This window comes from Myotis myotis, unplaced genomic scaffold (genome assembly GCF_014108235.1).
Source record: "Myotis myotis isolate mMyoMyo1 unplaced genomic scaffold, mMyoMyo1.p scaffold_m19_p_3, whole genome shotgun sequence".
Lineage (NCBI taxonomy): Eukaryota > Metazoa > Chordata > Mammalia > Chiroptera > Vespertilionidae > Myotis > Myotis myotis.
This window is the reverse complement of record NW_023416335.1, coordinates 26055058-26081295: the sequence shown is the minus strand read 5'-3', so window position 1 is coordinate 26081295 and position 26238 is coordinate 26055058. Positions and strand designations below refer to the sequence as shown.

Genomic DNA, 26238 nt, shown 5'->3' with positions numbered 1-26238 from the left:
CCTAAATACTAATGTACAATAACAGCAATAAACAAGAGAAGACAGTTAATTTTCTAATGAATAATACTGTACTTATTTCCCTTTTCCTGTTAATTGTTATATTCTCTGAAGATCCTCATGTAGCTAAATTTAACAATTCTAACAATGCAAGCTCTTACAGTCACTGTCACTAGCCTCACCCCATCCCGTCCTAATCAGAGAGAAACTACTCCTTACCTTCCTCCCCTGTCATATGCATTAAGCTATAACATTTTTAAGGCCAGGGAAATGCCTTAATGCCTTACATACTTTTGTTCTCTCCGTATTTCCAGCATACTGCCTAGTACAGAGTAGTTCAACAAATAGATGCTTTCTGAATAATAAATGACTGAGCAAAGGGTCTGGGGAAGAAATGGTCATTGTCCCGCATGAGGGAGCTGAGACCTTCCGCAAGGCGGTTTAGCTCATTGCACTCTTCCCTACAGTTCTTATGTTTCCTCTTTGTACAGTCCACCCCCTCCCACCCACCCGCACACCGTGTTCTCATTAGGAGAGAAACTGTCTTTTCATATTTGTATCTAGGACACAGCACGGTCCAGGCGCAGAAGCGGCTGCTTAAAGACTGATTGTGGAATGAACGATCTTAGCTACCTAACCTGCCTGGGGGAAGAATACCAGTAATTCTAGGAGCATTTAATGAGACAAAAAATTTAACATAAAACTCTCCTAATTCACACTGTATCAGAAGCTGGCATAGAGATGTTCAGACATGATCGCTTCCCAGTCAAGACCTTCTGAGTATGTGGCCACAGAGAAGTGAGGCAACGTGGTGCTTCCATGGGACCCAGGGCACCTGCGGAACAAATCCTGACTCTGCCACGACACTAACTTCTGACCTGTTCCGGAATGCTTTTACTTCATTTTCTTCATATGTGAAATGAGAACACTGGACTGAAGTAGTACTTTTCAAAACAAAATTTAAGTACAGATACCTTTAAGAAGAGAAATATAAATATAAATATAAATATAAATATATATATATTAAAAAATATATATTCTAGAGGCCCGGTGCACAAAAATTGTGCACTCTGGGGGGGGTGCCTCAGCCCGGCCTATGATCTCTTGCAGTCTGGGACCCCTCGGAGGATGTCCACCTGCTGGCTTAGGCCCGCTCCCTGGGGGTTTGGGCCCAAGCTGGCAGTCAGACATCCCTCTGGCAGCCCGGCAACCCTCGGGGGATGTCCACTTGCCAGTGGGGAGCAGGCCTAAGCTGCAGTCAGACATCCTTAGCGCTGCTAAAGAGGCGGGAGAGGCTCCCACCACCACTGCTGTACTGGCAGCCGTCATCCTAACTTGTGGCTGAGCAGAGCCCCCCCTGTGGGAGCACACTGACCACCAAGGGGCAGTTCCTGCATTGAGCATCTGCCCCCTGGTGATCAGTGTGTGTCATAGTGACCAGTCATTCCCAGTTGTTCTGCTGTTAGGGTCAGTTTGCATATTACCCTTTTATTATATAGGATAGAGGCCTGGTGCACGGGTGGGGGCCAGCTGGTTTGCCCTGAAGGAGGATGTCCCGGATCAGGGTGGGGGTCCCACTGGGCTGCCTGGCCAGCCTGAGTGAGGGGCTGATGGGTGTTTGCAGGCTGGTCACACCCCCTTCAGAGTGGGGGTCCCCACTGGGGTGCCTGGCCAGCCTGGGTGAGGGGCTGATGGCTGTTTGCAGCTGGTCACACCCCCTTCATGGTGGGGGTCCCCACTGGGGTGCCTGGCCAGCCTGGGTGAGGGGCTGATGGCTGTTTGCAGGCTGGTCAAGCCCCCCCACCCCCCAGTGGGGATCCTCACCCCATGGAGGTTTGGCCAGCCTGGGTGAGGGGCTGTTGGCTGTTTGCAGGCTGGCCACACCCCCTTTAGGGTGGGGGGGTCCCCACTGTGGTTCCTGGCCAGTCGGGGTGAGGGGCTGAGGGCCGTTTTCAGGCTGGCCAAGTCCCCCCAGCGACAGAAGCTCCCAGCCTCTCCATTTTTTCTTTTCTTTTTTTTTTTTTATTCTGGGATTTATTTACCTTCTATAATTGAAACTTTGTTGCCTTGAGAGGAGCTCAGAGCCGGCCAGGGTGGGCGGGAGGGAAGCCTCCTGCTCGCTCCAGCTCTGTGGCCACGACCGGCTGAAAGCAGGTATCTGGGGTTTATTTACCTTCTATAATTGAAACTCTGTTGCTTCGAGTGGAGCTCAGAGCCGCAGCAGGCAGGAAGTTGGCTTCCTCCATCATTGGGGCAACCAAGCCTCCTGCTTGCTCCAGCTCTGTGGCTGCCAGCTGCCATCTTGTTTGGGTTAATGTGCATATAGTCGCTCTGACTGGCTGGTGGGCATGAATTAAGGCATAGCGAAGGTACGGTCAATTTGTATGTTTATCTTTTATTAGTGTAGATATTTTTATTGTTTTTAGAGAGGAAGGGAGAGGGAGATAGAAACATCAATGATGAGAGAGAATCAATGATCGGCTTCCTCCTGCACGCTCCCCATTGGGGATTGAGCCTGCAACCGGGGCAGCCTGCAACTGGGCATATGCCTTGACCAGGAATCGAACCCTGACCTGGGTAGATGCTCAACTGCTGAGCCATGCTGGTTGGGTAAGAGAAGAAACAGTAAATAGAACTCCAAATACATATTTTAACAAGGTGACAGTGGGGCTGCTTTGGTCAGTTGAAAGAGGCATGATGCTTGTGGGAGATAGAACCGAGTCCCTGTTCTCTTCCCCCTTTCCCCTCACACACATCACTATGGGGACCCCTGGCCATCTATCTCCTAGGGCTCCAAGGAACCCAGTTAGAGAACCAATGAACTAAAAATCTCTGCGGTCCCACCAGCTATAACATTCCATGATTTTATAATTCAATTTCTTCTAAGGTTCTAAAATCAACATCAAGATACCTCCCATGCAAGTATACATTATCCTATACATTTTTTAGCAAGATCTTTGGAGCTGAGCTGGAATTCAAACCCAAATCTATCTGATTCTGGGGTCTGGGCTCCTGAACACGATGCTCTGTTGACTTGACAAGACGGCAATAGAAGAATCCAGTTCTTGGGAATCTCCCACTCCCCACACATGGATAGGGCCCAAGATCAAGCTTTCTTGTATCAAATTGCCACTACACATAAAGATAAATAAAGTTGAATGTCAAAAATCTAGCTTTACAATACAGATCCTCAGCAGTATATTTGTTTTTAAAAACAACTTTATAAAAGAATCTTTAAACTATCCTCTCCCCTAGTGTGAATATGCTTATAACTATTTCATTTTTTATTAATTTTCTCTTGAGTAGATATCCTGCATAGGTCAGGATATGCCTTTACTATTTCAGCTGGATTCTACATACATCATTTATGAAACTTTTCTAGGAAACCCACTTTTATTAAAGAGAGATCACTCTGGCTCTCAGACTATGAACTCTTATTAATTTTACTGAGTTTTCCTTGAAATGATACATTGCTTTAAGTGAAGCTTGTGATATCTATATAGACATACAAACATATAAGCTATCACATATACTTGTAAATGTTAGAGTCTCAATTTATACTTTGAATCCCTAATTCAAAATAGTACCATACGACCTTACAATTAATGGAAACAATTTAAGGGGTATTGATATTTTCTGTTCTTTCTAGCATATTATAAGGGAGAGGCAGTCAATTGCTAAACTGCTTTTCCCCAATGTGCATATGAACAAATAAGAATTATCCTCCACATCATGATTCTGTAAACAAGTTCACTGCAGACTGCTATGTTAGATTGCATGATAGAAAAATATTTGTGAATGCTCAATATGAGTGAAAATAAAAAATAAAATTCACACATAGTTCTAATTAAAAATGTATTTGACCTAACTTCTTGACAACTTCATTAAAAATTTAGTAAAGAGTCTTCAATAATTTTGTAAATATTAAATTCTTAACCACTGCCAGGAAGGTGGGGCGGGGGGGGGCGCAGCGGCTGGGTGCAGGTGGGCAAAGGGGGTGGAAATGGGAGATATCTGTTACAGTGTCAACAATAAAAAAATCCTTGACTGCTGCACTGATCAGTGAATTAACAAAAGTGGTATCGTTGGTCTACACCAGCCGTGGGCAAACTACGGCCCGCGGGCCGAATCCGGCCCGTTTGAAATGAATAAAACTATTGAAATAAAAGACCGTGCCCTTTTATGTAATGATGTTTACTTTGAATTTATATTAGTTCACACAAACACTCCACCCATGCTTTTGTTCCGGCCCTCCAGTCCAGTTTAAGAACCCACTGTGGCCCTCAAGTCAAAAAGTTTGCCGACCCCTGGTCTACACGGAGGTGTAATTAATCCAGAACAGTATCTCCCAAAGGATGTACTTTGAAACACGACATTTTACTGTCAAACAGGTTCAGGAAACATTTCAAATTGTATTTCTCTCTTGGAGATCCACAATATATATTGTCATTGTAGAAGCTTCTGGAAGTTCTACAGATAAACATTTTTTTTAGCTTATTTTAATCTATCATTTATCAAACTTATCTGTCAGTATCCTGGTATAACTAGTATCACAGGAAATAGGAGTGGAAAGCCTTGATCTATGATGATAGGACAGAAAGAATTAAAATAAGTGGGTGGTACCAAAATCATTTATACTGGACTTTGGAATGCATGTAATTTTATCAGATTTTCTTTTAGAATGCTATTTTCTTTTAGAATAGGAGCATTCTGGGTACCAAGAAAAAGATATGGGATACTTAAGGTTTCAAACAAAGTAAGCAAGACATTGGTGTAAAATGAGAACTGCACATGCACATTTAATCCTTCTCTAGGAAACCCCTAAGGCAGTGGTTCTCAACCTTCCTAATGCCGAGACCCTTTAATACAGTTCCTCATGTTGTGGTGACCCCCAACCATAAAATTATTTTCGTTGCTACTTCATAACTGTAATTTTGCTACTGATAATAATCGTAATGTAAATATCTGATATGCAGGATGTATTTTCATTGTTACAAATTGAACATAATTAAAGCATAGTGATTCATCACAAAAACAATATGTAATTATATATGTGTTTTCCGATGGTCTTAGGCGACCCTGTGAAAGGGTGGTTCGACCCCCAAAGGGGTTGCGACCCACAGGTTGAGAACCGCTGCTCTAAGGCATAAAGGAAGACAGTAAGAAAAGAGCAAGCAGTCCATTTGCTAAAAGGCTGACAGCAGCATACTTACACTGCCCATTCAAGCTTCTCATTCTTGATGGAGTTGTAGAGAGCCTGTGAAGACAGAAAACAAGATGGGATTATTCTTTTCATTCCATTCCATATTTTGAGTTCAGACAGTAACAAAAGCCCTAAAATGCTTGAGGGATTCAGCAAGCAGCTCTCAAGCCCCTTGGCTGGCCATCCTGTGCAGAGATGAGGAATGCACAGGGTAAGCAGCATTTTGAAACAGAAACACACACCACTGTACTGCATTTTACCACAGTTAAACATTATACATTTATATCCTATTTAAAACAGGATATGATTAAAATTTTTCTTATGGTCTTGTAGTTTCACTAGTTTAGATATTGGAGTACTCATACCTTTTTAATTAATGAAATAAATAACTATTTCCACAACAATTTAATACATGGAAGGGGGACTAGGGCCAGTTCTAGAAAACCATCTATACCAGTGACTGAAGCAGCTGTTACTTGTCTAACTCTACGATTCTGCTTCACAGTGGTGTGATGCTGGTGTGTGCGCGGTGGTGGATGGGGAGGCAGAAGGCTGCTTTAGAGGCTTGGTAACAATGACAAAGGCAGCACAGACTACCTCCCTAGGCCTCCTAGCTCTGCATCACATCTATGCTCCTTGGAATCAAGCTGTTCCACTACGACAACAATCCAAGGAAAGGCCACTCCTCCTCATGGACACTCCTCTTAATTTTGAGTAAGTTGCTATAAAGAAAACACAAATGTATCTCTAAGATATAAAACCACATCAGCAAATTATACTGAAGAAAAGGATAACTTGGGTGCATAATAACACAGGGATGAAGTCGGAATATTTTTCTCCAAAGAAGGACTTGAACCTATTAGACACAGCAAAGACGTCATTTACTTTGAGATGGAAAAAAGGGGGATCAGTGCCATTCAACAATCATCTTCCAAAAGAGGAAGTGGGAGGTTCAAACAGTTTCCCAGGTAGCAGAGCAGGGGGAGAAATGTATTCCTGTCGCTGCCTTTCACTCTGTCTTGTCCACGGGAGGAGGCAGTCTACATGTGTGTAAACAGAAGACTGCACACCAATAGTGAATCCCCTTTTCATTCAAAACACTTCCAAGTTCAGTTCAAATATATTTAGGCTACAGATTTTATATTATTTAATATCCAAGACATGTATCCTTAGCCAATATCTTGACAGACTTTGGGAATTCTTCAGTGTGGCTACAATAATTAATTTAACTACTGAATAATTATGAGAGTTACTAAAAATTAGGAAGCATTTCATCATTATCAGGACATGGTTAAACATATCCTCAAATATAAAAATGATAAAACACCAAATTAGAATAAGGGGTAAATCAAGGCACAAAGCCCATGCTGTAAATTGGACATTCTTTTGGGAAAACTCAGATTTCCTAAAAACTACAACCTATGACCTAGCTAATGTCCATGAGGCTGCACTTAGAGAACTGCAAAGAGCAGATGCCTAACTCAAGACTCGAGAGAATCTTGCTGCATAAATGGATTCTATTTATGCCTTTAATGGATTCTATTACTTATATGAGACATTTTGAACCCACAAGCAACAGTGGGCTGAGAAGCTACAATTGAAAAGAGAGATTAAAGGTTCTTTATAAACCATCATACTCAATACTACCCAGAGTAATTTAACAATGTGGTAAAGAAAAAAAACCTATTCATAAAGATAGTTAAAAATGATAAGATCTAAAATTTTTCTAACACATTCAAATTCAATTCTGCCCTGAAATAAAATCTTTTCTCCACACCCCCCCCCCCCGCCCCCAAGAATGTTTTAGTTAAAGAGTTACCGAGTTCCAAATTGGAAAATTCTTGTTACTCAATCGGCTGCACACGGTACAACAACAACATTATAAAATTCAACAAACCTGCCACATTCTAAGTCCAGTTCTCTCCTTGTGTATATAACAGGACAAATCTAAAAGGGGGATGTTACCTTAACCTTTTCAATCGCAAAATTACAAAGGGATTTTCATGAATCATTTTACAGTTTTTGTATGATCCATTATTTTTCTTAAGAAAGCAAAATTTGTTTTGCAAATGCATCCAACACTCTCATACTCTCACCACAACTTCCTATCATTTTTATCTTCTTAGCTTAGTTAAGAAATAAATTTCCTGGACTTCCCACAGGACCCACTTCCTTTCCTGTGCAGCCTGGACCCCACACTCGGCTACCTCAACCCATCTTGTTAACATCTATTTAACTCTCAACCAGTCAATCCCACTCTGACTTTTTCCCACTTTGAATTCTCTGCCCTCTCCTCTCAACACTTCTCCCCTTCCTACCCCAAACATCTCCCCTTGTTTCTTTAATACACAAGAAACATGTTTACAACAAGCGACGCTCATTCACACCTTTGTGTTTCTCAACAAGAGAAAACCAACAGTGCTTTTTCCAAGCTCCAGTTTGAAAAGATACCAAAATGGTGTGATTTAGGTCACCTGTTTTCTTCATGGACTAACTAATCCATGTTGCTGGGAGATGAGGTACCTGATTGGGCCCATCCCTGGAGCCACGGGGGCTGGGTATCTATAAAAGAGAGGGTAGCACTGACCTAGCCACTAGTGTGACCCTCTTGAGCTGCACAGCCTTCTCTATTTGCATGTGACTAATCCAGCACTAACAGGGAAAATTAAATAACAGCACAAATTAAGGCCGTGGGAGAGTCATCATCTCAAACATCAGCAGAGCCTTCACTCATGAGCCTCCTTCAATTTTTTGCCATCTTCCCTAAAATGCTTCTGCACTGGCATCTACTCTTTCCTTCTCCCTGATGGTAAGAGAAGGAGTGTCACATCTCTGCAAGGCTAAGCCCTCACTGGTTCTGATACCTTCCCTTTCTGCAGTAACATCTCTTTTACTGGCTCCTTCCTAACAGGCTTCCAACAGGCGCATCTCTCCCAACCCCACTTCTGCAATTCAGTCATCACCTTTGTTCCTTAGCTTCTCTTTTTAAGCCAAGTTTCTGAGAGATGTTCCTGTAATTCTTATTTCCACTTAATCTCTTCAGTTCAGGCAATCTAATTTTCATTCCTGTTGCTCTATTAAAACTGGTCACAATAGACGCATCAGCTTCCTTCAGTGCTAAATTCAAGGCCACATTTTAGTGTTTCTGTATCTTTTCACCTTTCAGCAGCACTGAATACTCTCAAATATTGTCTTTCTTATTTTCTGTGACACAGAGTCTCCTGAATGTCCTCCTCTCTCCTTGGGTAATCCGACTCATTACTTCTGTCTCCCTCATCTTATCTCTTAAGTGTGCGTGAACTTATCGGTTATCTTCAGCCCATGCGAACCCTTGTGAAGTTCAGATCCACATGTCAGCTGCACCTGGATGTTCCCAAAGCGTCACAAACTCAGTCAAGAGGAACTAGGGCATGAAGACCTAATGGAGAGAGTGTACTCTCAATCTTAGCAAACTGTATTGGTATAAAATACTATGTAATTGTTTCAGTACAGAAACATGGCATATAAAGCACAAGGTAGTTCATGTCTATGGTAATACAAAAAACTCAAGTCAGAGTCCTCAATGGTAGGCAGGTAGACAGGCCTGAGCAGAGCAAGGATGATGGGCCAGGTACGAAAGGTCAACAAGGAAAGCCCGGGTGCCTAACTAACAATGGGCAAAACTGAGAAAACAAGGACCTTGCCATCAGGGTGACCTTTCCTCCCCTAGTGTATGGCTGGTCATGTGGTTTTGACCCCCTGGCCTTGCCTATCACTGGTCATGTGGATGGAACCCTGATGAAGTTAATGACCTTGAGATGGGAAGAGTATCTGGGCTAAAGTGGTGTATATATAGGAAGGTGGCAGAGGGAGTTTATGACGGAGAGAAGGCAATGTGAAAAATTAGAGATAAGACACAGGCCAAGGTATGCCAGCAACCACCGGGAATTGGAAGAGGCAGGGAATAGATTCTCTCCTAAATACTTTGATTTCACATGGTTGGCCTCCAAAATTGTAAATAAATTAATTTCTGTTGTTTTAAGACATCAAGTTTGTGGTCATTTTATTACAGCAGCCCTAGGAAAGAATACATATGGGCATAAATGGAAGACAGATGTCTGAACAAAGAATGATCATACCTACGGGTTGATTTTCAGAAATATTTCCAGAGTCAGTCCTTAGGTAAAACGTAGTCTTTTACTATAGTGGTCTCAACTGAAAGTCTGCAGGTACGCACCAGAATCAGCCAAGGAAGTTTTAAAACACTGATTATTGAGCTCTATCGCAGATCTACCGAATCATCAGGAGAGAGAGAGAGAGAGAGAGAGAGAGAGAGAGAGGCTGACTTGTGTGATTACACAATGCATGGTAATGGGAAAACTTCAGAGATCAGGCGTGGGCTGTCAATGATAGTGCTAAGCCTTGAATAAAACTGTATTTTATCAGAGGATACCATAGCTTCCAGTTCCCCTCAGTGAGGCCGACAGTGCCCACAGTGAGACTTTACCCAGCAAGAATTCTGATACTATCAATGCCTGGTTATGGCTATATGTTATTTTCTAAATATACAATATGAGGAACCAGATGAGGAACCTGTACACCCATATTTCCCAACACCTACATGAGACTCTGATACGAACCCTTGGTGAAAAGTCCCTGCTTTACAAGCTTGCCAATTTTTTCTCTAACTGAAGTTCCTGCTACTCAACCAGGACCGAGACACAATCAAGTGCCTCCACCCAGACTCAACAGGACAGAACGAGTCTTCAAATTCAAAGGAGAAAGCAAAGTAAATGGCGTAAATTACAGAGATCAAGGAAGCTTGGCCTAAATTTACTTTCAGTCTTTGTTCTTCACTTTTGATTGCTCCTCAAGAAAATAAATTGCAATTTTATTCAAGGCTTAGCACTGTCACTGACAGCCCACGCCTGGTTCTCTGAAGTTTTCCCCATTACCTGCATTGTGTAACCGCAAGTCAGTCAGTTCTCGTTCTCTCTCTCTCTCTCTCTCTCTCTCTCTCTCTCTCTCTCTCTCTCTCTCTCTCTCTCTCTCTTTTGCAGTCTATGAAATTCATGTATTTTATTTCAATCATCTCTAAACTCCAATGATTTCCCCCCTCCCTGCTTCCTGAATTATCACGAAAAGTACAGAGGATAACATAGCTTCCAATTCTCCTCAGTGAGACTGCCAGTGCCCACAGGGAGAGGTGACCCGGTCAGCATTCTGACACCATCAACACCCGGCTATGGCTCTCTTTTCCAAGTGCAATACTGTTTCATGCGGATATTTAGATCAAGCACTTTCAAATACAGAATTAAATATGCACCACTCTGGGAGTGCTATCAGAGAAAGACTGTGTTTGAAAATGATATCGGTTAAAAATTAATGATGAAACTATAGTTATACCAAATGAACTGCAAATTGGTTTAAAAAACTCAAAAATATCTTAAAGCAATGGGCCTCAACTTTTATTTTCTTCTCTTTGTCTTAAAATAATATGGAAAAACTGCACTGCCCCCTCATTAAAAAAGGTTCCCCTAAAAACAATATTTATAATGGACTTTTCGTCTGCCCCCTCTCTACCTTTGCAGATTTTACGCCTGCACAATATTGAAAAGGTTATGAGTGAGAGTTATGCTTTTTAAAAAATGCCATAAGGCAACTGTCAAACAGAAGTACAAAAGGGTAAATAGCTTGAAGCTTTGACCACAAGAGTATTCACAGATGGATCCATTTTAGGGAGAAGTACACAATATAGGTAAGTTTCTGGAAACTGACACCTTTTGAGTGACCTGTGTTCCCATATCTATGGGACAGTTTTCACGTACCCAAGTCTAAAGAGGGTACATTAAATATATTCACAAGTAACCTCATAGACATTCAACTCTTAGCTTTTCGGAAGGTCAGAACATTCTCAATGTAAACTAACCTCTTTTGAGTTTGTTTTCCAAATCCATAGTCAGATATATATTTTTGGATGTAAACAGTCAAAATTGGTGTCCTGGATAATTAACTCAACCTTGTGTAGTGGGGCAGTACAGGCCCAGCCAGCCATGGCAGAAGCATCTAACCGGGAAGTGTCTGGCTCCACTGAATAGATGCGCCAGCAACAAATCCATAACTGACTCTCCAAAATGAATCAGAAAGCCCTTACCTTATTGGAAGGGAATCTGAAGTGTAACATTCATCTCCTAATGAACATTTCTGAGGACATTCTACAGGCCAGAGTGGCATCATGCTGGTGCAGGGGAACCCACCCTGCCTTCAGGGGCCTCTGAGGTAAGGATAACAAGATGTGCTGCTCCACCTAACGGAGCATTAGTCACTAACAGAATCGCCTCACCTTTCACTCCCTTCTTACAGTGTGCAAGGCACTTTCACACACGGTGCCTAATACGTGACATTACTTTACATGGATTTAGAGAAAAATTAAATAGAAGAGAGAACAAGTGAATTTTAGAATTTAAAGTGTGTGTGTGTGTGGGGGGGGGCATCTGTCACTAACTTGCACTTTTAAGACAAATTAATTCATTTTATCTGGACTTTACTTTCTAAATTTGCAATATGAGAGGGTTACATAAGGCTATCTTCTTAGGCTTCCTTCCAAGATCTTATGATTCTATAGGAAAAAGTTCTCAGAATTCACCTGGTCAAATTCTGAAACCACTTCTTTCCCTAATCCCTGCTCCCTTTTCCTATGTCCCCCATTATTATTATTATTTTTTTTTTTTGCCATGGTTACTGATTAGTAGGATCACTAACTGCACTTAAATCCCAGGTATGACTCATAAATAAATAAATAAATATTTTAAAATTGCACATGAACAAGAATGTAAAAGGAAGAGAGAGAGTGAGGGAGAGGAAGGAGAGAGAAATTGATCTGATTCTCTACGGGGGAGGTGGGGCCCAGGGACTGGCCTGATTGCCTGCTGGCAAATGAATCTTCGTGAGCTATCTGGTAAGATAGGAACCACCATGCCTTCATTATTACCAAAGGGAAAAGGACAGCCAAAGATAATACTAATAGGCACCCCCAAAGCATTTGGTGAACAGCTCTGAAGTGCACTAGACTCAACCTGAAAGTGAATATAAATGTATTTACCACTTGTACCGAGGCAATCCTCTAAACCAGCAGTTCTCAACCTGTGGGTCGCGACTCCTTTGGGGGTCGAACAACCCTTTCAAAGGGGTTGCCTAAGACCATCAGAAAACACATATATAATTACATATTGTTTTTGTGATTAATCACTATGCTTTAATTATGTTCAATTTGTAACAATGAAATTGGGGGTCACCACAACATGAGGAACTGTATTAAAGGGTCGCGGCATTAGGAAGGTTGAGAACCACTGCTCTAAATTTTCATTAATGTACATATATATTCATTTTATATAAGGTGAAGGCTTGGTCAATAAGGTGTTACATATATTTATACAGAGCATATGACTCCTAAAGTGACTTTCTACACCTTATGAGATAGGTTTGATCCTAAGTTCAGAGCTAAGCAAACTTATGATCACAGTGTACATGAACCAATGGCCAGTAGTTGAAATTCTCCTTTAATACATCATTGAGTTTTTATAATCTGTCTGCTCCAACTGTCTACATTGGTTACTTTGCTTAATTAATATTTATTGTATTATTCTAATGTATAATAACCACAACAAATATTTTCTTGTAACATACTGATATGTGAGGGGAAAGTATTTTTTATAACTGCTAGGCAATAATAAGAATGCATTCTATTATCCTATCCTATCTAATAAAAGAGAAACATGGTAATTGGTGTATGACCGCTACCCTTCCCATTGGCTAATAAGGGCAATATGCAAATTAACTGTCAGCCAAGATGGCGGCCAGCAGCCAGGCAGCTTGAAACTAACATGAGGCTTGCTTGCTTCAGTGATGGAGGACTCCAACGTTCCCCGCCTGCCACTGCAGGCCTCTGAGCTGCAAGCAACTATGTAACAAACATAGAAGCTAAACAAAACCCCAGAAACCTGCCGGGCTTCAGCCAGCAGGATCGCAACATTGTAAGCAAAGGCCAGAAACCTACTTTCAGCAGCGGAGGCCTAAGAGCTGAAGCCAAGCCTCAAAGCTAAAGCTGGCCCAGAATAAAAAAGAAAAAAGAGAAAAAAAGGGGCGGTTGAGAGCTTCAGTCACCCCCAGCCTGAAAACAGCCCTCAGCTCCTCACCCAGACTGGCCAGACACCCCAGTGGGGACCCCCACCCTGAAGGGTGTGTGACCAGCTGCAAACAGCCATCATCCCCTCACCCAGGCTGGCCAGGCACCCCAGTGGGGACCCCCACCCTGATCCAGGACACCCTTCAGGGAAAACCAGCCGGCACCCACCCGTGCACCAGGCGTCTATCCTATATAGTAAAAGGGTAATATGCCTCCCGGCACCGGGATCAGCGGAGCTGCGAGGCCTCCCGGCACTGGGATCAGCGTGACGGGGGCAGCGCCCAAACCCCCTGATTGCCCTGCGGCTCTGTGTGTGACAGGGTGCGGTGCCCCAACCCCCTGATCGGCCCTGCTCTGTGTGTGACTGTGTGTGACGGGGTAGAGCCATAACCTCCCCATCGGCCCTGCCTGTGAGAGTGGCGGCACCCCAACCCCCTGATCGGCCCTGCTCTGTGGGTGATAGAGGGTGGTGCCCCAACCCCCTGATGGGCCCTGCTCTGTGCGTGACAGGGGGCTGCATCCCAACCCCCTGATTGGCCCTGCTCTGTGAGTGACAGGGGGAAATGCCCCAACCCCCTGATTGGCCCTGCTCTGTGCTTGACGGGGTGGCGCCACAATCTCCCCATCGACCCTGCCTTGAGTGTGACAGGGGGCGGTGCCCCAACCCCCCAATCGGCCCTACCCTGAGCATGACTGAGGGTGGCATCACAACCTCCCGATCGCCCTGCTCTGTGTATGACAGGGGGCGGTGCCCCAACTCCCCAATCGGCCCTGCTCTGAGCCCGACCAGGGGCTGCACCTAGGGATTGGGCCTGCCCTCTGCCACCCGGGAGCAGGCCTAAGCCAGCAGGTGGTTATCTCCCGAGGGGTCCCAGACTGCAAGAGGGCACAGGCCGGGCTGAGGGACGCCCCTCCCCCCCAAGTGCACAAATTTTTGTGCACCGGGCCTCTAGTAATAGTATAATATGTATTATACTGTAAGTATTTATACAAATAGTATCTTTTTATAACTAGTACAAGACTGTAATTCATGTGTGTAACAAGAATAGCATAACAGTTGTAACACTTGTAACAGTACAGTATAAATAAATTTCTTAAAACAATTCAGTCATTCATGCATCTATTCAGCAAACAAGTATTTATTGAGTCTCTACTATCTGCCAGGCTGTCGGGAATTGATACGGGACACAGGCACTACAAGTCCAGGGGTGAACAACACAGACAGATGAGACTTAGTAGGGGTGGCACAGACAATAAAAAAGTAAGAAAGCAAGCAGATAAAGATGATCCTGTCATTTTCTGGGAGGCCACCGGATAATTATTATAAGGTAATTAAAATAAGGTAACTCAAAAGAGTAACTTTAGACTGGATGGTCAAGAAAGCCTCACGGCAAGGAAATTTAGGGCACAAGTGACAAGGAGCAGCCACACAACGATAAAGGGAAGAGCAATGAGCGCTCCCTGGCATCACTGCGCCTAGTGGGCCGGGGGTGTGGTGTGTATAAGGGCAAACAGGTCAACAGGTCAAGTAGGGTTTTTTGACCAGAAACAAGGGTTTATCTGTGTGTGCTGGGCAACCACTGGAGGATTTAAGCAGGAGAGTGACCTGTCCAATTCGTGCTCTTGAAGGCCGCCCTGGCTGCTGTGTGGAGAAAGGATCGGAAGAGAGAGGGGAAGTGGCAGCAAGACTGGCGGTGTCTGGGTGAGTGGTGAGGTGACCTGGACTAGGCGATGGTGGTGGCAGATTTGGGGCCTATCAGGCTATCTTCCCAAATTATGGAAGAAGGGTGGCCCATTTTCACAAAAATCTCAAGCACAAATTAAAAATTGGGTAAGATAGTCTCAACAGTAGCACCAGAGATATATTGCTTATCCATTAATATTTAAAGTCATTTAAACTAAAAATGAGGTAGATACATTAGATACTGTTAAAAGAAAAAGTAAGGTGCAAAACAGTATGTCTGGCATGTTCCTGTGTGTGTGTGTGTGTGTGTGTGTGTGTGTGTGTGTGTGTTTACTCACACAGACATTTCTGAAGGAATCAGAACCCACTGACAGCAACTGGGAGACTGGGCTGGGAATGAGAATTTTCAATGTATAATCTTCTCTGTACTGTTTGAATTTTTCTCCTTTTTATTGAATTTATTGGGGTGACACTGGTTAACAAAATTATATAGGTTTCAGGTGCACAGTTCCACAGCACATCATGTACACTGTATTTTGTGTACTATTAGAGTGTTTACCACATCTCACATATATTACTTTTTCAACTAAAAATCTAGGTGATACTAGATTTTTAACTCCTTGCACATGTGATCCAGTCTTTATTTCCCACAATGCCTCATACATTGTCTTGACCATAGCACGTATTTAAAAAAAAAACAAAAAAACATTGGTTGAGAAGACAAGGATCTCAGTGATAATTATCCTAATACCACAATTATGATGAGAGGCAGCGAAGGTAGAAAAAAAGAACTATGGACTAGAAATCAGTATAAACCTGCTTCTTCCATCAGCTAGGTGACATTAGGCCACTAACACTAACCTTTGATTCCTTCATCTGTAAAGATGGTATAACAACACCTATGTCACAGAATCATGAAGATGCAATGAAAGCATCAATATGAAAACTTATGTACTCTGTAAAACAAATGTAAATAAAAGGTACTACTGTTGTTATATGCAGTCTATTGCTGTCCTCCTTAGACTCTACAGAACACTTGAATTTAAACACCCAGAATCTATCCATTCCACTCAACTCAGCCAATCAAGACCCTATGCCAGACATACTGGGTGTAGGGAGATTCACTTATTTTGGCAGTTTGGCATCACGGACAAAGTATGCCAACAACTAATATTTGCTGAATAGTTAACATGTGGTGGAACCTGTTCCTAGGGCTGTACATGTATTACATCATTTACTCTTCACCACAACCCATGGGGATCATTCCCATTTTACAGATGTAGAAAATGGGGTGCAGAGAGGTTAAGTTGAGTGTTAAGTGGTAGATCTCAAAAAGGAATCAGAGCAGTTTGATTGCAAAGCCTTTAAATTTTTTCCTTGACCTATTTTCCTTTTAAAAAAAAAACACCTTTCACCTGTCTCCACTTCCTGGCACACAAGCTAGGCTCTGCTATATAAGTTTCCCTCCAAAAGTTAAAAGGACAAGAGTACACCATTTCTATAGTATAGAGCAGGGGTGGGCAACCCCTGGCACACCAGTAACGTTTGCTGGCACGCGAAACCCTCTCTTATAATCTTCCATTTATAATTTTTTCTTAATATCGACTTTTTTATTTTTCAGATAAATTCAGTGTAGGTGCATCTTAGATAAATAAATAATTTTACATAACAAGTTCTCTTAAAGACCATAGACATGGATTGATGAGAGAGGGGAAGAGCAATTTCTATGTCTCTGCCTTAACTCTCCCTGCCTTCCTAGATCCGACCAGTGTTTTGGTTTCATCCACATACTCTTGTGAATCTTTGTTCTCAGTGATGAATTTTCTTAAGTCTTGTAATAGGAGTACCTGACGGATGAAAGTAGTAGCTCGTGCATATCTCTGAAGGTCACAAAATATAAACCTGATGTAAAATCTCTGTCATCAGTGATGCAGCCGCAAAAGTCCCACTGATAATATCAAACGGAGTCATAAAGTTTTCTGTCGGACTATCAGTGTACATGCATACATTAAAAAATAAATGTATTTTTCATCATCATATACTGTGTTTTTGTCACTCGAATGAATTTTATTATTTCTTCAAGGTTCTTCACATACGTACACCTTAAGAGATATCAAGTAGGCGTAACATGTTCTCAAAAAATTAGGGTTGGCACGCAGAAAAATTTTTTGAGTCAGAGATTTTGCTGGTTTTGGCACGCATTCACAAAAAGTTTGCCTACCCCTGGTATAGAGGGTATAGTATTCACTCAAGGATCTTAGCATTTGGCACAAAACTCCACCCTGGACATCTAACTCGGTTTTACAGCTCGAGTCCTGTCTGTTTTAGGAGACACCAGGCTGGATGTCTGACAAGTGAAGGACCGCCCTCCCTAGTTGGCATTTACTGAGTCCTACTACCTGCTGGGCTCTGGGCTGAGCCTAGGTGTCTTTATGAATTTAACCTTCTGTGAAGTATGATTTATTCCACTCATCTCATGGCTGGGGATGAGGCAGACGGCTACTCGCTGCAGGAAGGAGGCTGCCAGATCAATGTAGGATGTCAGACTCATGTGTGGAAAGAAATGACCGCAGTGACGCCATTGTGTTGGACAAACTGCACTGACCTTACTGACTTGCCAAAAGAAGTTATTGGTTGAGAAAGAACTTTTCAAGGTCGGTACAAAATAGATGTGCTTTTCAAGGACTATACAAAAAAAAATGTATCTTTCCCGGTAATGGAAAGACTTTCATGAGAAACCAATGACTTGTAAAAGATAAATTTCCCCCCCGATCACCATTCTTGGTAAACAGCTAATGTAACCTCAATGTTCTTTTTTTCCTTTTTTATTTTAAAAGCCCCTGCACCTAATCCCTAGGGGAACACTTTTCTGGCTGCTCCAGATCTGTGTTCCTGAATTACAACTCAGTCCCAAATAAATGCTTTTCTTGCCTTGCAGACCTGCCTTTTACTCTCGGTCGACAAATGTGAACCTCAGGTAAACAATGAATAATTTTGTTAAAGCACACGGTATGCCCCCAAAGTGTGTAAGATACATACTTTTGCTAAAAATTATTTATTATTTATAGGAAATTCAAATTTATCTGGGTGGTCTATATTTTTATTTGCTAAATCTGACAAAACCTACCCTGGTTACAGCGTTTTAGTAAGTGGCAAAGCTGGCACTCAAACACAGCCCATGTTTTTATTCACTACTCTCTACTTTTTTCTTTATCCTTCTCAAAGTGGACTTGCTATGACAATGTCCAACCCTCCTGGGAAGGGGATATGTATCCTAGATAAAGAGGTATTTTCAGTGAAGTATAGATGGAAGGCTTGCAACATCTATCATGAAGGAACCCTCACCTTTAAATCAGTGTGGGCATTAAAAACTAGGCAGGGGTGGGGGGGAGGGTGCAGGGAGACAATGGGGGAAAAGGGGACTTCTGTAATACTTTCAACAATAACTAAAGATAAATGAAAATAACAAAAACCTAGTGTACAAAATATGTGCAGATGTGATTAAATGTAGCAATCCTCACAGCTGAGAATGTGGATAGAGTTAATGTAATTAAGGTGTTAGTGAATCACCACCGTCTTCCATATGAGTCAAGGTTAATGTCCAAAGTATCCTTAAGCGTATATGACCTGTGCAGGCACAATAACTTTCAAATTCATTGCATTCATACTCATCTCCTGATTTTGCTTTTAATTCTTGAATCCTGATCCTCTGGCACTGTAATTTATTTATCAAAAAGTTGCCTGGCCAGACCAGTGTGGCTCAGTGGGTTAGAGCATCTTCCCTTGCACCGGAAGGCCTTGGGTTCGATTCCTAGTTAGGGCATGCACCTGGGTTGCAGGTTCAATTCCTGGCCCTGGTAGGGTTAGGTGTGGGAGGCAACCAATCTATGTTTCCCTCCCCCACCCTCTGAAATCAATGGAAAAAATATCCTCGGGTGAGGATAAAAAACACACCACAAAAAAAAAAAACCAAAACCAAAACCAAAAAACATTGGACAGCTAAGCCTGGCTTTTGAAAAATATAACAATAACCAATATTTTCAAAGAAGATTCTGGATTGTACTTGTCATAATCTGCTGTTAGACCCTCTTGTTGGTGAACCTGACTTGTTAGGATGTGGCAGGCATGTGCCATAATAAAGGATTCTTCACAATTTTACAACATAAGGAAAACATAAAATCAAAGTGATCTTGTAAATTGTGTGCAGTATTTTTTAAATACTCGAGAAAATTGATCAATTATATTTAATGATTAGGGCGACAGGATGATAAACTTCATGTCCACAGTTAGAATCTGTTTGCTGGGCGGCATGCGGAGGTTTTTTTATAGATGGCTGGTAGAAACGACCCCTGGGGGGTTTGACATTTCGAGACATCTCCAGGCACCGCATTTGTTCTGTCATTTCCATGCATCAGGCAGAGCAATGAAGACAAACCAAATGGAAATAGATTTTATCTAAAGCAATCGATGCAGCCAAATTAAATAATCTAATCCAGTGGCTACCAGGCTTTTGGATGTCATAAAACGAAAAATTTTCCAAAGAGGCTTTGGGAATGCACACAGAATTGTCAGCTTTTCATTTTGCCAAGTGAGGAAATAAATTTAAACAAAACAAATGCTATCTACTATCGCTATCATTCCATAAAAATAAGTAATGAAAACAATCTCGAAATAAAAGACTTCCCCAACAAAGGACCAGTTTACACTAACATTTTCACTACAGCCTGAAACTTTGACAGTGACTGGCAGCAGAACACAGGCTAGTCCCATAACTGCTGGAATACAGTGTTTGGAAAGATGTAATTTTAAAAAGACGTCTGTATTATTTGGTATTTGCTAAACATAAAGTTAATTAAGATACACAAATCAGTCTGGTCATTCCAGTTTCATATATACCTATGTATGCTATTTTCCTAGCTATTCATTTTAATTTCTTATCAAGGCAATACATACATAACATTTTATAATAAAACATTACTAAAAGGCTCAGAATGAACATAATAATTTCTTGATTTACCTCTGATTCTTGCTGCCCAAAGGTAACCTTTCTAAATTTGTTTAAAGTTCTCACTGGAGGATATGTTTTTTAGCGATTTCTTTTTTAGAGAGAGTCAGACAGAGAGAGAGGGAAACATCGATGTTAGAGAGAAACATCAATTGGTTGCCTCCTGTATGTGCTCAGTTGGGGATTGAACCCTCAACCTGGGTATGTACCCTGTCTGGGAATCAAACCTGCCACTTTTTGGTGTACGGATGATGCTCCAACCACTGAGCAACATTGGCCAGGACAGAGGTAACCTCTTTCTTTGTTTTTAATTAATTAATTAATTAATTTTTTTATTTTTAATTTATTGCTTAAAGTATTACAAAGGGTATTACATATGTGTCCATTTTATCCCCCCGTCCTAGACAGTCCCCTAGCCTCCCCTATCCCCCAGTGTCTTATGTCCATTGGTTATGCTTATATGCATGCGTACAAGTCCTTTAGTTGATCTCTTACCCCCCTACCTCCTGCCCCCCAACCCTCCCCAGCCTTCCCGCTGCAGTTTGACAATCTGTTTGAGGCAGCTCTGCCTCTGAATCTATTATTGTTCAAAAGTTTATAATGGTCTCTATTATCCATGAATGAGTGGGATCATGTGGTATTTTTCCTTCATTGACTGGCTTATTTCACTTAGCATAATGCTCTCCAGTTCCATCCATGACGTTGCAAATGGTAAGAGTTCCTTCCTTTTTAGAGCAGCATAGTATTCCATCGTGTAGATGTACCACAGTTTTCTAATCCATTCATCTACTGATGGGCACTTAGACTGTTTCCAGATCTTAGCTATGGTGAATTGTGCTGCTATGAACATAGGGGTGCATATATCCTTTCTGATTGGTGTTTCTGGTTTCTTGGGATATATTCCTAGAAGTGGGATCACAGGGTCAAATGGGAGTTCCATTTTCAGTTTTTTAAGGAAACTCCATACTGTCTTCCATAGTGGCTGCACCAGTCTGCATTCCCACCAGCAGTGCACAAGTGTTCCTTTTTCTCCACATCCTCTCCAGCACTTGTCGTTTGTTGATTTGTTGATGATAGCCAGTCTGACGGGTGTGAGATGGTACCCCATTGTTGTTTTGATTTGCATCTCTCGGATGATTAGTGACTTTGAGCATGTTTTCATATGTCTCTTGGCTTTCTGAATGTCCTCTTTTGAAAGGTGTCTATTTAGGTCCTTTGCCCATTTTTTGATTGGATTGTTTATCTTCCTTTTGTTAAGTTGTATGAGTTCCCTATAAATTTTGGAGATTAGGCCCTTATCAGATATGACATTGGCAAATATGTTTTCCCACACAGTGGGTTTTCTCGTTGTTTTGTTGATGGTTTCTTTTGCTGTGCAGAAGCTTTTTATTTTGATGTAGTCCCATTTGTTCATTTTCTCTTTAGTTTCAAGTGCCCTAGGAGCTGTATCAGTGAAGAAATTGCTTCGGCATATGCCTGAGATTTTGTTGCCTTTGGATTCTTCTAGAATTTTTATGGTTTCCTGTCGTACATTTAAGTCCTTTATCCATTTTGAGTTTATTTTTGCGTATGGTGTAAGTTGGTGGTCTAGTTTCATTTTCTTGCATATATCTGTCCAATTTTCCCAACACCATTTATTGAAGAGACTATCTTGGCTCCATTGTATGTTCTTGCCTCCTTTGTCAAATATTAATTGAGCATATTGGTTCGGGCCGATTTCTGGGCTCTCTATTCTATTCCATTGATCTATATGCCTATTCTTGTGCCAGTACCAGGCAGTTTTGAGAACAGTGGCTTTGTAATACAACTTGATATCTGGTATTGAGATCCCACCTACTTTGGTCTTTTTCAGGATTGCTGCAGCTATTCAGGGTCTTTTTTTATTCCAGATGAATTTTTGGAGAGTTCGTTCTAGATCTCTGAAGTATGCTGTTGGTATTTTAATGGGAAGTGCGTTGAATTTATAGATTGCTTTGGGTAGTATGGACATTTTAATGATGTTGATTCTACCAATCCATGAACACGGTATGTTCTTCCATCTGTTTATGTCTTCCTCTATATCTTTTTTCAACATCCTGTAGTTTTCTGAGTAGAGGTCTTTTAAGAGGTAACCTCTTTCAATTCCTTTTGGGTTTTTCTATTTCAGTATGAACTATTGATTTTCAGCATGAAACTCTGGAAAAATAGCACTTAGCTCTCTTAACACACACACACACTCTCGCTCTCTCCATACCTAGTCCTACTCAAGTCATATCACAATCACAATTTGGAGGCACATCAGTACCTATGTTATTATGATTGTAGATATAAATCGCTCCTGAGCTATGTGTGCATTATGCTAACTTTGGTTTTTTATGAACTTTTTCTTTTCCCTGGAGTTGATCATCACCTCATTTTGTTGTGTCCTTCATTTTCTAAGAACCTACCTCTAATTCATCTCCACAATCTCCAACAGAACTGGAAACCTCTCCTTCCAGGCCGTCACACCATTACTCTTTCAGGGCACTGTCGGAAGCATCCTGGAATGCTCTCTTCTGCTATCTCCCGCTCAGCTGTTGTCCTAGGGCTTACCTTCACCAGCATCCTGGTGACCCCTCTGCCTCTACCTAGCACATTTCCTGGGTGGATAACGTGCCTTCTCTTCTTCAAGTAACTGAGAAAAGGTACATGGGGGGACACAGAGGGAAGAGAATGCCTACTGTGAAACGTGTACGCTTCACGTAAACCTGCTGCTTTCAATGTGGGATTTTCACTACTGGCCTTGACTGACCCTGATTTGTTAAATCAAAAGTTTCTGGGTTCATCTCCCCAGAGAGGAGTTGCAGATGTGGGGAATACGATCCCTGGGACAAAGTAGAGGAGGCCATCTGGAGGGTCCAGTCACGAATTCTAAAAGCTTTACAGGGATCTTCGTGTTTTGACCCACCGCCCTCAGAGGTGGCCAGTGCCTCCAGTTCCTGGGCCTTTCCTGTGTTCCGTTGGGGGAATCAGCCCATTCTTTCCTTGGCTTCGAGGTCTGCAGACACTTGGGCTTCAGCTTCTCTGGGGTGCTAAAACAGCTAATAAGCCTATGTGCTTTGTTGACATCTTGAAGGCATCCTATCTTGTCCCCTGAGTTCTACTGTTACTTTAGTGGTGTTTGCGTAGGCACAGAGATAAAAGCATACTGCTACCTTCAACTTTGAGTTATGCTTTGCAGCATATAAATACCACTTACTTATGGTCTCAGAGATCCTAGCAAGGAGATGAGGCATACAAAAATCCCTAAAAACACTGCCCAATCATAACAAAAGTGTTCTGAAGAGCCTTTCTCTAATACCTGTTTTTTAAAAAGTGTTTTGCGGAAGAGAACTGCCGAAATCAGCAGCCGCTGGTGCTGTATCATCCTTCTGACAGTGAAAGGCCTTCCTCTCCAAGCACTTTTCTGTCTCTGTCTGCCCAGTATGTCTAGTTAGTTAACTAGACCCAACCCTTCAGTGCACTGATGCTGGGTTAGAAGGGAGCTCCAGGGAAAAGCTGGTAGAAAGGAAATCCCCTCTCCGGAGCAGCCGGGCTCCTGGCTTGGTTGAGTTACCTGCTTACCTCTGAGATGCTGTGGGTACGGTTCCACCACAATAAAGCAAGTTGTAATCTTTTTGCTAGTGGAGGGTCTTGCTTTCAATTTCTAAAAAACTTAACACTTGTGAAGCACAACGAAGTGAAGCACAATAAAATGAGGCGTGCTTGTAGCGGAATCACACAAAACCCTGGCTCCTCAGGTTTGAATCTGGTGATGACACGGATACTGAGGTGTCCAGCTGCCTGGGGTACTATCTCACATTCTAACATTTAACTGCAGGCTACAATCAGTGTCCTGCCACAAAATGAGTCAGGCTATGAAGAGAGGGCCTCGCCAGCACTTTCTTAAAAATTTTGACATGAAGCATTCTAAGTAATCTACCTAGAAAAACACATTCCACTGAAAAATCAGATGATGTGTACACAGACAATACACTAAATGTTGAACCATCAGATGTGGTAGAATGGATTTTTAAAATGCAATGAAAAGTAATCTACATAAAGGATAAGATAATGCTCAAAATCTTAACTATAATCAAAGGTAAAAGAGTAACTCCCATGATAAATATTGAGGAGCCACCTTACCCAGCTATTCATGGTTTCTGCATCACTAGAGATGAGTAAATAAAATAAAAATAAAAATCTCCAAAAATATCCTATTAGTCCATAAACTGAATGTAATCCCCAAATTCTAAACCAGGCAAGCAGGTATGGTCTAAAAACAGACTGCAAAAAGGAAAGGCACATCCTGGAAAATGCAGGCAGCCTGGTCACTGTGTGTATTTCCGCACAAGAGCTCCTGAAGGTTAACTTCTGGTGTCAGGATACTACTAATCCCCCAGGATCTGCAACAACAACAAAAAATCCAAGTATTCTTTCCTCCCTTACCCGTCATTGTAACAATACTTCACAGATTTTTCTTCCTTCCTCTCCTTGAGTCTCATAAGGGTACTATAAGAGCTTGCCAGGAATGACAGTGTGGACCAGGATTTTCTTGACAATGTTCACACACTGTGTGGGAGCTCAGAAACACCTGCTTTAGGACACCATCCCTGGGAGAATGTGTTCAACTAGAAAGGCATGGGTGTAGCACATCAAAAATGCAGTACTGACACTGGGAGTTATTTTAGAGGCACTGAAACCAGGCACACACCACTGGCACTTTCATCGAGTGGAAACCGGTAAGTAGTGTGTGGTGAAGATCTGCTTTTAATTACATTCAAGGGTCAACAAGTGTCATCTCATCAGGAGCACAGTTTGCTCAATGTCCTAAATAATTATTTGTATATCCTTTTTTTTAAGGTATTAATTTACAAGAAAATACTGGCAGGATCTGAGATATTCAGAAACCTAACAACAAAAACCAGCATCATTTTGTTAACTTCATAATTTAAAAATAAAACCAAAAGCAGTGAAAAAAACCAAAGCACTCTATTTTGGGGCAAGGCTGACTTAAGTCTGAAGAGGGTTAACAGCTATTGATAATGATGTAGTCTGTCGAGCTAGCTTCCACAAGGGGCCAGGTCTCTTTTTAAGACCTCTGTGGGGTAAAGGTTATATGAAAACATAAAAATGTGTTAGTCTAGCAGCAGCACACCCGAGGGGAAAGCATAACTTTGATTAAATCATGGCAGAGATTTTAACCTGGACATAATCAATCAATCAGAGGGTCTGTGGGAGGAGCTAGGTCTTATGGGAGGACCTCTAAGTCCGTGTGAGAACCTACAGGGAGAACCCTGTTTACAACAGAGCTCTATGGTTGTTAACAGCCGCTCCCCTTAACTTTCTCCTCCATCTGTGTCTGGTTCAGTGTGCACACGTGGTTCGCCATGTCTGCATGCACTGGATCGCAATCTTTCCTTTTTCCTAAATAATCCCTTTGGTGATGGAATGCCTAGCCCAATCTGTTTTTCTAGTCAACGACATCTTGGAACACAAGAAGTAACTCCAGGGGGAAGACAGAATTAATAAAAGAAAATTAGAGTTCTGGAGATAATTGTTTTTATCTTTGCATCACCAGATTTACTTTGTGAAAGACACCTCCTCCTGCTTCTCTCATGTGCCAGGCTTATAACTAGTACAGAGGAGTTTTTGATGTTGGGAGCCCAATAGTTTAAATCTACTGTCCTTCTGAAAAGATCCAGCTAATGGGAGAATTTATGAGGTTAACCGATGTTTTGCTTCAATTTAAGAATAAAAAATACATAAAAAGGCATTTGCAGGAAAATTTTCACATTAACACTATGGATTTACCCCATATTAGATGACATATCCATTTTTGAATAGGCAGATATAAATGATCCATTGGACCTGAATCTCCCTCCCAGGCTCCAGACTTAGTCTAAAGGACAGAAGGGATCAAGGAAGGAAACAGCAACCTGCAAGCCTCTCATGGAAAACTTCCGGCTGCAAAAGGGCATTGTAATGATTTCTTAAGGTCCCTTTGTGTATAGGTTGATTCGGGGTGGGGGATGATTAATATTTACCTAACGATGCTAAAGAAATAACGGCAAAGCCTGTGCAGGATGGAGACAGTCACGTCCATGGTGCCTTTCAACACGATGGCAACACGTTTGGCAAAGCGATGAACTAGGCCCTCCAACCTTTAACATGTTTATGGTTAACAT

General features: G+C 41.9%; 1 protein-coding gene across 3 annotated transcripts in view; it reads right to left on the bottom strand.

Annotated features, from left to right (window-relative positions):
• Positions 1-26238, bottom strand: part of PSD3 (pleckstrin and Sec7 domain containing 3) — a 430527-nt gene that overhangs the window by 84587 nt on the left and 319702 nt on the right. For 2 of the 3 annotated variants that reach the window (XM_036298486.1, XM_036298487.1), the window contains one exon: positions 5211-5254. In XM_036298486.1, the coding sequence (XP_036154379.1) occupies positions 5211-5254 (44 nt within the window). Of the gene's footprint in view, positions 1-875; positions 972-5210; positions 5255-26238 lie in introns of all 3 variants that reach the window. The other variant, XM_036298485.1, reaches the window with a different exon arrangement.